We start from the raw sequence: 13,610 nt of genomic DNA, 5'->3' as shown, positions 1-13,610 counted from the left end.
CATCTTTAGAGGGATATGGGCCAAGCACAGGCAGGTGGAGCTAGTTTAATTTGAGATTATGGTCAGCATGGACTGATTGGACCAAAGGGTCTGTTTCTGTGGTGTATGTCTGTATGACTCTATAACAACGGTGATTTTCTAAAACTGAAACAGAAATCAAACGCTTTAATTACAACACCAGATGTAACTGCTTTATCATCAATCCCTTGCCCAATGAGGAAATCATCTGAAGAAACTTCCATCGCCTATGAAAGAATACTGACTTGCTCCTTACCAGGCTTTGTGCTATGTGGTACGATACCAAATGTTATCTTTCCTTTAAATATGTTAAATATTAGGTACCTACAGGTCAGAACTTCACTTCTATAATAATCTGCGAGAGAGAGCCCATGGGTGTATTTTCCATGGCAATACCTCTGCCAATCAGAGTCCATTTGCCAACCAAATCAGCACACTCTTTTCATGCAGCACAAATGTTGGTTTTCGCCTTGAATTTGTGTTCTTGTGAAATTTCCTGATGAGTGTCAGATGGAATTCTTCAACAATGTGTCGTTTTTCAACAATACTCAGATTCTGTATTTCTAAATGATTATTTCTATCTGGTTACCTCGACTGTCCACTACTCTAAATTTAGGAAACAGACATTGATTCAAACAACATAATAGGAAGCCATTCAGCATTTTCAAAGAGCTATCCAATTAGTGCCTTTCCCTACACTCTTAACTCAAGCCTTATACAAAGCCTTTACTGGGAAATATTCAATTTCCTTCTGAAAATTACTAATCTGGTCCCATCATCTTTCGAGGCAGGTGTGTTTTAAATCATATAAACTTTCCATATAAACATGATTCCATTCATCCTCCCTTGCCTCTTTTGGCAATTAATTTAAATTTGTGTCCTTTGGTTATCGACCTTCCTATCAACGGAAACATTTTCTCCTAGTTTACTCTATCAACACTCCCTCAAAAATTTTGAGCGTGAGTGAACATTTTCATGCAAGTCCAACAATCAATGCCATCTTTCTTAAAGAGTAATTAACGAGCTGAAGATGCAATTTTCTTGCTACATCACAGTAGTAATATCACGCGGAACGACTAAGTAAAAGGGTATGGATATGTGTTCCAAAGGACTTTTGATTACCATTAAGGATCCTATCCATGTCAGCCAGACTCAAGGCATAATGGTGAAGTTTGCAATCTTTCAGAAAGCGCCAAAACTGCAGTTTGCTCATTAAGAAGGTGTTATCCAGTGTTTGCTGATGTCCAAGGCTACTGTAGAAACTGTATATTTTCCTCAGTTCTGACAAATATCGAAGAGTAGCATACTCTAACTGCAAAAAAAAATCAAAATTGAAAGTCACATATTATGTTATTCAAATAAAGTAACTTTATTGAATGTGTTTGATTAGAGATCCTTGAAAGATGGTGGGATAGAATTGGGCTACGAATGGGTGCAGGGCTAATGCATGGAATGAGAAGGCCAGAGGAATACATGGCTGCGTAGTGGGAACTGGGCTAGAAAGTGATTGATTGTGATTGTCACAAGATTAGGATCGATCAAGTATGTAGGGGGAAGGGGAAAAATACCTGCCATCTTACATAAATATCAAACAGACAAATAATTCAAATACTGTGGCTGATTATGAAGCATCCAAATTAATAATTTATAAAGCTATCTACAGTATGTGAATAAACACTCATATGTATTGATTATTCTGAATTTAAAAAGTGGTTGCTATGATCCCAATATGATGCACAGTTATATCATTACCCAGTGGTAAATAAAGATCAAATACTGTAAATGCAAAATGACAGGAGAGAATGTGGAGATAACAAAGCAGAATTATCCTAAGGCTGGAGCGAGAAACAATGTGCAGTACCTGAATAGAAGAGGTAGTCAGGAAAAAAAAATGAGAAGTTTTGAATCTAAAAGAGCAGAAAGGGTTGTTGAGGCTATAAAACAAGAACAAAACAGGGCAGACAGGCTTGCAGGCATTTGGGATTTGGCATAGAACAAGAAAATGGTATTGCAACCAGTGTCTAAAGACTACATAGTAGGAAACTGGTGATCTAAGGCCTAGGAGATGGTAATGCTACAAATCACTGGTTTAAGGGCTACTAGAGACCGTAATGGTGCTGAAACAATGGTACTGCTTTTCAAAATCTGCTTTAATCTATTTTTACCTGCATTAGCTCATTTTGTATGTCTTCCTTTGGTATCACCTCCAAAAGTGAAGCAATATCAAGTTCCACGTTGTGTTCCAGAACTGATTTAATGTTACCCTTTGAACCACCTGTTTTGATATTATCTATCACAGAAATAATATTGAACTTTTATTCCTTTTCACTGATTTTGAAATAATTTATTAACTCTATTTATCTGTGCGCAAATGTTAGAAACTTTTATATAATGTGGCAGCTTCCAATGTTTACAGCATAGTCATATTGCACTATTTCCATTCATTCCAGGGGCTAAACCTGATGATACAGGTACCTCCGTAGTTCCACTTATGTTTTAGCTCTTTTGAAACATATTGGGTCCAATTTCTGTGTGAGTAGAGAGGCATTGAATAGATTAAAATTAGGCCCATTATACTTAGCCATCATTAGAAGACTTTTCCTTAATGACAGACCCACAAACATTTTTCAACCTGCAACTGAATTTTATCTGGTTTAGGTTTGTTTTGGTATTTTCTCCATCAAGTGTGACTATTTTCCTGCTATTACTTCCCCAAGCCACTTTGCTTCTTGATATACCCCTTCCCACCCTCATCAATCTGCAGCCTCCCAGCTGTATAGAATACAACAATTCTGCACTGTAAACCCACCCCACCCTCCAGAACTTGCATTCCTAAAGATTGCAACATCCTTCACTGGTTTCTCAACATCACTTGAGTTAATTAGCTACCACAGTCATTGTACCATCATTATTATGGTGCAAGTTTATAACAAAATGTAATTTCTTTTCAAAATACTCACCAACAGTATGTTGGGGGAGAAGAAGGTACAGGTGGTGCTTACATTATGCTTTGAAAACTGAGCACTTCCACATGATGCAGATTGATATCTCTGCAAAGCTTCTTACCAGTGTCAAGTGGCAATTGGATTTGCATAGTACCAAGGTCTGGTATCTTCATTCCAGTGATTGAAAGTTCAGGAAACTCTACCATACGATCTTCAATAAACTTTCCTTCAAAAGTACGACCATTCTTCAATGTGAATGTCCCCTGATGGTATAAAAGGAGAAAACCTGATTTAAAATGTGGATGTAATTAGCTTGAAAATACATTTTGCGAAACTGAATACCAATTACCTAGCAGACCAGAGATAATGGGAACTGCAGATGCTGGAGAATCCAAGATAACAAAGTGTGGAGCTGGATGAACACAGCAGGCCAAGTAGCATCTTGGGAGCACAAAAGCTGACGTTTCAGGCCTAGACCCTTCATCAGAGGGTCTGATGAAGGGTCAAAGCCCGAAACGTCAGCTTTTGTGCTCCTGAGATGCTGCTTGGCCTGCTGTGTTCATCCAGCTCCACACTTTGTTATCTAGCAGACCACAACAGTCTGGAGAAAAGAAAGATGCATTTTTCCAGAACTACAGCCATATTTCAAACTTACAGCAAATGCAAGAAAGACAGCAATTTATGTTTAAATTTACATAAGATGATCAGTATAATTTTCAAGAGAGCAGAACTGTTATCTAGATACAGAATATATTACAAACAGCAATAGCAGAAGTCTTAGGAGGGAATGGTAAAAGGGCAAAATTTGTGGTTCTTTAATTCAACATGTAGTTCAGAGCAAAATAAATGAATTAATGTCACAAATAATAGTTAATGAGAAGAACTTTAGTTATTACAGAGACACAGTTGCAAGGAGATCAAAGCTAAGAACTAAATATTCAGGGTTCTGTGACATTTCAAAAAGACCAGGAGGAAGGGAAGAGTGGTGGGGTAGATTTGTTAGTCTGAAAGGATTAAGTATGATACCAAAAAAATGATCAGGGTTGGATGATGTGGAATTTCAATGGGCAAAGCAAGATAAAACAAAGTCATTAGTCACAGAACACCAGGTTTATTTGAAATCATAAGCTTAAGTGCTTTTCCTTCCTCAGGTGAAGTCCACTTCACTATTACATGGTGTTGTGTGACTTCTGACTTTGTCCAACCCAGTCCAACACTGGCACCTCCACATCTAGGTTACAACAAGGGAAGAAGATGTTGGTAGGAATAGTCTATAGAGCTCCTAACAGTAGTTGTTCTGTGAGAATCAGGAAATAATTAGAACATATAAACAAGGCAGAGATAGTAGGAACTGCAGATGCTGGAGAATCTGAGATAACAAGGTGTGGAGCTGGATGAACACAGCAGGCCAAGCAGCATCAGAAGAGCAGGAAGGCTGACATTTCGGGCCTAGACCCTTCTTCAGAAAAAAAAAGGACGAAGAAGGGAGGACTGAAAAGTCAGCTTTCCTGCTCCTCTAATGTTGCTCGGCCTGCTGTGTTCATCCAGCTCCACACCTTGTTATCTCATATAAACAAGGCAGTTTATTAATCGTGGGTAACTTTATTAATCATGTAGATTAGGAAAATCAAATCAGCAAATGCAACTAAGAGAAAAAAAATACAATACATTTACAACTTAGAACAGTTTCCTAGAATAATATGTTGTTGATTCTATCAGGAATCAGGCTATTTTGAATCTGGTAATGTGTATAATAAGATGGGTTTTTACAAATTACCTGAGAATAAGAGATCCCAAGGCAATTGCGACCACAACATGGTAGAATTTAGGATTCAGTTTGAAAATGAGAAACTCAGTTTATGAGCCACTTTGCACAGCTTAAATAAAGGTAATTACATTGGGATGAGGGCAAACGTAGCTGGAAAGTACTGGAAAAGGAGTTTAGCAGCAAAGATAGTTGAGGAACAAAGATTACGATTCTTAGCAAAGATGTATCTCAGTTAAGAAGAAGATGCCTGACAAATTTAGCATAACTTTTTGAAGAGTTAATAAACAGGATAGATAAAGGGAACCAGTAGATGTAATATATTTGGATTTCCAAAGGTGTTTGGTAAGGTACAACAGATGAGGCTTCTTAAAGAGAACCCACTGGGGGTTGTATATTAGCATGAATAGTGAATTGGCTAACTGATAGGCAGAGAGTTGCAATAAAGAGGGCATTTGGAGGTCCTCATGCATGAGCTGCAAAACTTAGCATACAAGGTTAGCAGGTAATCGGGAACGCAAGTAGACAGAAGACCTTTATTTAAAAGAGAATGTAATATAAAAATAGCCGTGCTACAGCTATACAAGACACAAATCAGAACATATCTAGAATACTCTGAACAGCTGTGATCTCCTTATCTAAAGAAATATATACTGGTATTAGAAGTAGTCCAGAGAGGACTCATTAGGTTGTTTCTGTGTATGGAGGGATTTTCTTATGAGAAGAGATTGAGTACACTGGTTACACTTATTGGAGTTTATAAGAATGGGAAGTGACATTATCGAAATATGTAAGATTCTTAGGCAGACTGAAAGGATAGAGGCAGAGGAGTTGTTTACCTTTGCTGGAGTCTACGACTGGAGGACATAATCTCAGAATAAGGGGTTGCCCTTTAAATTAAGAGATAAGGAATAATTTTTTTGTGAGTCAATAAAGCACTTCATTCATTTAGCCCTTGAGTGAATCTGTGGAATTCTTTTCTGCGCAGGACAATCAAGACTGGGTTGTTAAGTATATTAAAGCCCTAGATGGACAGTTATTTAATCAGTAAGGGATTCAAGGGTTATGGGTACAATGTAAAAAAGTGGAGTTGAAGAATATCTGACCAACCAGGAGTGACAGAGCAGACTACATGGCGCACATAGCTTACTTCTGGATGTTGCCTTCGGATGCAACGTTTTAGATATGAAGAGAACATTGAACATAGAGCATAAAACAGTACAGCACAGTACAGGCCTTTGGCCCAGGATGTTATGCCGAACTTTTACCCTAAACCTAAGGTCCATCTAACCTCCACCCCTATCTTATACTATCATCCATATGTCTATTTAATTGCCACTTAAATGTCCCTAATGAGGCCACGTCCACTACCCTCTCTGGCAATGCATTCCATGCTCCTACCACTCTCTGAGTAAAGAACCTACCTCTGACGTCTTTCCTATAACTACCTCCACTCACTTTAAAACTATGCCCCCTCGTAAGAGCTACCACCACCCTAGGAAAAAGTCTCTGGCTATCCACTCTATCTATACCTCTGATCATTTTGTACACCTCTATCAAATTACCTCTCAGCCTTCATCATTCTAAAGAGAAAACCCCTAGCTCTCTCAACCTTTCCTCATAAGACCTTCCCTCCATTCCAGGCAACCTCCTCTGTACCTTTTCCAACACTTCCATATCTTTCCAGTAATGAGGCGACCAGAAGCGGACACAATACTCTGGATGTGGCCTATCCAGGCTTTTGTATTGCTGGAGCATAACTTCATGGCTCTTGAACTCAATCCCTCTATTAATGAAAGCTAACGCACCATATGCCTTCTTAACAACTCTATCCACCTGGGTGGCAGCTTTCAGGGAACTGTGGACATGAACCCCAAGGTCCCTCTGTTCCTCCATACTGTCAAGAATCTTTCCGTTAACCCTGTATTCTGCTTTCAAGTTTGTCCTTCCAAAATGTATCACCTTACACATTTTTGAGAGTTAAATTCCACCTGGCACTTCTCAGCCCAGCTTTGCATCCTATCAATGTCCCTTTGTAACCTAGAACAACCCTCCACACTATCCACCAACTCGACCCACCTTCGTATCATCCGCGAATGTACCCTTCCACCCTTCTACTCTTACGTCCAAATCATTTACAAAAATCACAAATAGAAGAAGACCCAGAACAGATCCTTGTGGTACACCACTTGTAACTGAGCACCATGTTGAATATTTTCCGTCCGCTACCAACAATGATTTGGACTTCCCAACAATTGAGATGGCCATATTCAGGGAGCCCTTCCCCCCACCATTAATGTTTAATTACTCATGACTAGATTGGGTAGGACTACACAACTTTGATCTGTTGGTTCTGGGATTGCTTTGTCACATGCCGTGTCTGTTGTTTGGCATATAAGTGATTCTATCATGTCATTACGTCAAATTGACGTCACATTTTTAGGTATGCTTGGTGCTATTCTGGGCATGCTGTCCTGCATTCTTCTCTCAAACAGGGCTAAATTAATGACGTGCTGCCTTAATTCAGAGGTACTACACTTGCCTACATGGCAGAAAATCTGGATTTATGTCCTACCCTCAGGGATTTGAGAACTGTAAAATTGCTGCTATTTCAAGGAATTCAGGGTGAAATTTCTCCCTGAATGAGAAACTGAGAAAGCTTGCTTTTGCCTGTAATTATCAAACTGATAATGAAATTCTATTTTAAGCAACCAAATGTTTCACACATTCTCTCAATTTTGATCCCAGGTCTCTAACTTCTGAACAAAACAGTGTGACTGCACTGTGCCTTTAATAGAGATGTGTTCAGTGCTGTTTCTCTTGCAGAGGGGTGTTGTCACAGTAGTACCAAAAAGTTTCCATCAGACGGGCAATCGGTTAAGAGTTTTTCAGTTCTCCCTAGGTGATTTTTTTTAAAGGAGACAAAAAAAAATCGAGTGGGTGGTGTCAGGGCTCACCAGTTAAAGTTACGCCAATTCTTCTTTTCTTGTGTGTCATAACCATGCTATAAGAATATGGTGTGTTTTGATTAAAGCCTAGTTATGAACTAATTGAATCACATCAGGAACACAGCACCTTACACTTGTCTTTAAGTAAATGTAAATGTTAGGGTCTAGGCTATCTCCTTACAGTTCAGGAGGTTGGGGTGGCATCTGGTCTGGGCCATACCAGTAGACAATATGCCATCTTTCAGTAAAAGACGTATTTCAGTCTTATCATCTTACAAGGGCCAAAGTGTTTCCTTTAAGAAGCAAATTTCTCTAACAAAATGGACACAGATTGTTTAGTTACTAATTTAAGAAAATAATTTTTAAAAAGCTATATAATTTTCAAGATGATATATGACGTTTGCTACAAAATCTGAAATAAAACTAGAAAATGCCAGACATACTCAGCAGGGCAGGCAGCACCTGTGAAGAGAAAAACAAAATTAATGTTTCACGATCTTTTATCAGAAAATTTTGCTGCTGCTTTCCCAAGACTAATGATTGTGCTGCAAAGGAGAGGGCAAATTAAAAACAAAGGAGCCAGGAGTTATTGGAATCATCTTACCAAACCATGCTTCCTGTTTGCTACCCATTCTCCAGAGTATACTGCTCCATTAGCATAGTAGAATTTGCCTTGCCCTTGCCGGGCTCCCATTACAAACTCCCCAACATATTGGTTCCTCTGGGGATACTGACTACCCTGCACCCGCTTCAGAAACCAAGTGTGAGTACCAAATCCATGCTGAAACAAAAAAGGAGTCAACTGTAAAAGCTCCAAATTAACACATTTAAGAGAATGTAAAATGTATTATGGTTAGTTATTGACAATGCATACCTGATAATTATCGACAGCAACATAAATTTTAGTTATTGGCTCTTTATTACTGCTATTAATGTTTTCCTGTTCCAACATGCACGGCCAATAATAGTGTGCACATTATCATACTGATAAAAACGTATATATAGACACTTGTACAAAAAAGAGACATGTCCAACTATTTCTCATTCTGACCCTATAATTTACTTTGCTTCAAGGTGGTTGGACAGAATTTGGTTTCTCTTGAATAATATATACTATATGGATCCTCTATCTGTCTCTGCAATTTTGCTTTCACAAATATAAATTAATGAACAGCAATGTCTCTATATATCATGTAATAGAATAATCTGAGAATCAACATATATGTAAAAACCCATGCCTCTTTTGTGCTATATTACTGTACTATAAACTTAGTATTCAATTTATAAATAATGATATCACTTCTCTATTATATGTCTTACTGTACATACAATGTACCTAAACAGTTACTTAACATAGTGCTGCAAGTTTGCACCTTTGAATATAACTGCATAATTTCTATTTGACTTTTGCTGTACTTGGAAGCATTGAATGGGACAATATAGAAGGAGCTTTAATCTTTAACTAATATGTGCTACAATTAAACTCTGGATATTTGATAGGATAGTATTGAGGGAGCTTTATTCTATATCTTAACTGTAACTGCACTAACTGCGTGGAACTCTTGTACATGGAATTTTACTCTATACCGGCCGGTGCAGGATCTGGCTTGGAAGTAAACTTATATATTGTGGTTTTCTCCAGTGTTCTTCAATAATATAACTGCAATAACACTGCAGATATAGTATTTCTTAATTAGATACAAAGTGAGTCTTAATCAGCCATTAGATCGATTGCAGCCCCAAATTGTTACTTGCTTTCCCCTATTACTCAAGAATCACAAAGGATCCATCAAGGTTTGCTCCCTTAGACCCTAATGGCATCCAATTCCTGGTACAATTACTGATCCCCTTGTGGAACAGGCAATGGCCTAGTGGTGTTATTGCTAAACTATAAATCTAGATAATATTCTAGAGACCTGGGTTCAAATACTGTCATGGTAGATGGTGGAATTTGAATTCAACAATAATCTGAAAATAAGAGTTTTATGTATTAATCATAAAACTATTGCTGATTGTCAAGAAAGGTCTTTTAGATTCATTAATGCCCTTTAGGGAAGGAAAGCTGCCATCATTGCCTGGTCTAGCCCATATGTGACTCCAGACCCACAATAATGTGGTTGACTCTTAACTGCCCTCTGCGCAATTAGGGATGGACCAGCTAGTGATGCCACCATGTCAGCTGGTTTGGTTCTTGGTCACTGCTGAATCAGATAGGGCTGCAATGAGACCTCTACAGTGTGTTCCCTAGCCAGGTACTAAGAGGAGTGAGAAAGCAAGGTTTGGGGAAATCAACAGTTCTAAATCCCTTTAATGATTGAAAGAAAATGGGAAGAACAAATCTAAATTAAGGCCTCAGATATAAATTATGGACCAAAGTCACACAGATGACCTTCACCATTCCCAACTTCAAACCACACACACCCAATCCTGCTGGGTTACAATATGCAGTGAAGCTAATTGCTCAGGCCTTCCTGAATATACTGCAATTCCAGAAGTTCATTCTATTTTTGGATAGAATTTGGAATTTGAGAAACCACTAGCCCAAGTTTTGCTTTGTGCAAATGAATTTTGAGGGAATTAAAATCTTGGCCATTTTAATGGAAACTGTAGAATAATTTGTTTTGTTGACAACATCATACACCTTCAACTAAAAGAAAGTTTAATGGGTTTGAAATCCTACCTGTAAACCATTTTGCCACTGCCCTGTGTATTCTTCATTGGTAGAAATCCAACTCATGGTGCCTTCTCCATGGCGTTGAAAGCCTTTCCATTCCCCTTCATAAACATTCCCACTCTTATACCTACACAGAGATTTTCATATTTCATAGCACATTGCAATACAGAATATTTAGATGTTGCCCTTAATGAAATTAAGTTACATCCCCGACATACAGGGAATCAGTTTTCTTCCCCATGTCATCTGAATAAAGAGGTCGAAAGCTATCCAGCATCCCGATTAGTTTGGTTCCTGGTCGCTGCTGAATCACAGAGGCTGCAATGAGAACTTTGCAGTGTGTTCCCTGGCCATGTACTAAGAGGGGTGGGAGAGCAAGAGTTGTGGAAATCAATAATTCCCATTCAGTGAATTGTTGAAATTTGCGCATATTGATGTGAAATAGGATAGCATTTGAGTTAGTTGCTAGACATTCCAGAGTCAAATAGCCTCTATCCCATGTTCACATATCAGTAATAGGTATTTGAATCAAGTATTAATGTCTGTATGCATGAGAAAAAATAGGAAACCTGGGCTTTCCAGTTTGCAGGGGTTGGGGCGTCATAGAGTCATACAGGATCCCAACTGGTTTGGTTGAATGCATAAAGAAAAACAAAGCATGAAAGAAAGCCCTTTGGTCCAACCAGTCTACATCAACCATGTTCCACACTAAATTAGTCCAATCCGCCCACACTTGGCCCATGTTCCTTCAAACCTTTCCTATACATGAACTTATTCAAATTGTCTTTTAAACATTATAATTGTACCTGCATTCCACCACTTTCTCTGGCAGTTCATTCCACACATGAACCACCCTGTGGAAAAACATTGCCCCTCATGTCCTCTTTAAATCTTTCTCCTCTCACCTTAAAAATATGTCCCCTAGTTTTGAACTCCCTCATCCGAGGGAAAAGACCCTCGGTCATTCATCTTATCTATGTCCCTCATAATTTTACAAACCTCACTAAAGTCACTCTTCAACCTCTTATGCTCCAGTGGAAAAAGTCCCAGCCATTCCAGCCTACTTTTATATCTTAAAGCTTCCATTGACGGGAACATCCTAGTAAATCTTTCTGAACCCTTTCTGAGGTGGTTAATAATATTCTTCCTATAACAAGGCAATCTGTACCGCACACAGTACTCCAGAACAGGCTTCATCAACATTCCATACAAACCCAACATGATATGCCAACTCCTATACTCAAAGATCTGAGCAATGAAGGTAAGCGTGCTAAATACTTTCTTAACCACCTTGTCTACTTGTGACACAAATGTCAAAGCATTATGCATCCGAACCCCTGGGTCTCTCTGTTCTACAACATTACCCAGGGTCCTATGCTTAATTGTGTCCTGTTCTTGTTTGTATTATCAAAATGCAATGCCTCACCTTTTTCCAAATTAAAGTCTATCTGCCACTCCTCATCCCATTGACTCAATCGATCAAGATCCCTTTGTAATCATAGATAATCTTCTTCACTGTCCACTATACCAACAATTTTGGTGTTATCCTCAAACTTACGAATCGTGCCTCCTATATTACCATCCAAATCATTTATATAATTGTCAAACCAAAGTGAACCCAGTACTAATCACTGTGAAACACTGCTGGTCACAGGCTTCCAGTTCAAAAAACAACCCTCCACCACCATCTTCTGTCTCCTACGGTAAAGCCAATTTTGTATACAATTGGCAAGCTCACCTTGAATCCCATGTGATCTAACTTGACTAATTACTCTACTGCACAGAACCTTCTCAAAGGCTTTACTAAAGTCCAAGTAAACAAAGTCTACTCCTTTGCCCTCATCAATCCTTTTGGTTACTTATTAAAAAAACTCAAGTTTGACAGACACGATTTTCCTTGCACAAAATCATGCTGACTATCCCTACTTAATCCTTGCCTCTCCAAATGCAAATAAACCCTTTCATTCAGAATTATCTCCAACAACTTACCCACCACCGATGTCAGACTCATGGTTTCTAGGCTTCTCCTTGCAGCCTTTCTTAAACAATGGCACAACATTAGCCACCCTCCAGTTCTCTGGTACCTCACTTGTAGTTATAGATGATACAAATATTTCTGCTCGGGGCCCTGCAATTTTCTCCCTAACTTCCTATGATACACTTGATCAGGTCCTGGAGGTTTATCGACCTTTATGTTTTCTAAGACCTCCAGCACTTCCTCTTCTGTAATATGAACTGTTTTCAAAGCATCATTATTTACATCCTTGAGTTTTCTAGCCTCCTTTCCTTTCTCAACAGCAAAAACTGATGTGAAATATTCACTTACTATTTCTTCCATCTCCTTAGGTTCAACACAAAGATGACCTCATTGAGCCTATTCTCTCTATAGTTGCTATCTTGCTCCAAATGTATTTGTAGAATCTCTTTGGATTATCTTTAACCTTTATCTGCAAAGGCTACCTCATATTCCCTCTTTGCTTTCCTGATTTCCTTCTTATGAATAGCCCCACACTCTTTATACTCTTCAAGAGATTCAATTGATTCCAGTTGTCTATATCTACGATTCTTTCTTATTCTTGACTAGAAACTCAAAATCTTTATTGATCCAACATTTCTTAATCTTACCAGCCTTATCTTTCACTCTAACAGGAACATAATGCCTCTGAACTCTCGTTATCACAATTTTGAAAGCCTCCTACTTGTCAGTCGTCCCACTACCTGTGAACAGTATACTCCAATCAACTTCAGAAAGTTCTTGTTTCATATCCTTAAAATTTGCCTTACTCCACTTAAGAACTTTAACTTTTATGGAAGACTTATTCCTTTCCATAATTACTTTAAAACTAATAGTATTATAATCTCTAGCCAAAGTGTTCCCCTACTAACACTTCAGTCACTTGCCTTATTTCCCAAGAAGAGGTCTAGGTTTGCTCCTTCTCTAGTATTGTTTGATTATTGATAAAGAAAAATTTCTTGAACACATTAAACAAATTCATCATCATTCAAACCTTTAACACTATGGCAGTCCCAGTCAATGTTTGCAAAATTAAAATCCCTTACTATGACAATCTTATTATTCTCACATATATTTAAGACCTCTCAACGTATTACTTCTCAATTTCCTTCTGACTTCTGGGGAGCCTATAACACAATCCTATCAATGTGATCATCTCTTTCTTATTTCTAATTTCAATCCTCATATTTTTATTAAATGATATCTTAGAAATGTTTTCACTAATGACAGTAGTAATTTACGTCTC

General features: G+C 38.3%; 1 protein-coding gene across 5 annotated transcripts in view; it reads right to left on the bottom strand.

Annotated features, from left to right (window-relative positions):
- The window catches only part of rsph10b (radial spoke head 10 homolog B), an 84,233-nt gene that overhangs the window by 54,660 nt on the left and 15,963 nt on the right, over positions 1-13,610 (bottom strand). For all 5 annotated transcript variants that reach the window (XM_048552618.2, XM_048552619.2, XM_048552622.2 and 2 more), the window contains exons 6-10: positions 10,357-10,477; positions 8,281-8,457; positions 3,085-3,226; positions 2,184-2,308; positions 1,141-1,330 (exon numbers count right to left, since the gene is read on the bottom strand). In XM_048552618.2, coding sequence (XP_048408575.1) covers positions 1,141-1,330; positions 2,184-2,308; positions 3,085-3,226; positions 8,281-8,457; positions 10,357-10,477 — 755 coding nt within the window. The remainder of the gene's footprint in view (positions 1-1,140; positions 1,331-2,183; positions 2,309-3,084; positions 3,227-8,280; positions 8,458-10,356; positions 10,478-13,610) is intronic.

The sequence above is a fragment of the Stegostoma tigrinum genome, chromosome 23 (assembly GCF_030684315.1).
Source record: "Stegostoma tigrinum isolate sSteTig4 chromosome 23, sSteTig4.hap1, whole genome shotgun sequence".
Classification (NCBI taxonomy): domain Eukaryota; kingdom Metazoa; phylum Chordata; class Chondrichthyes; order Orectolobiformes; family Stegostomatidae; genus Stegostoma; species Stegostoma tigrinum.
Note: the sequence above shows the minus strand (reverse complement) of the source record. Positions and strands in the feature narration are given on the sequence as shown.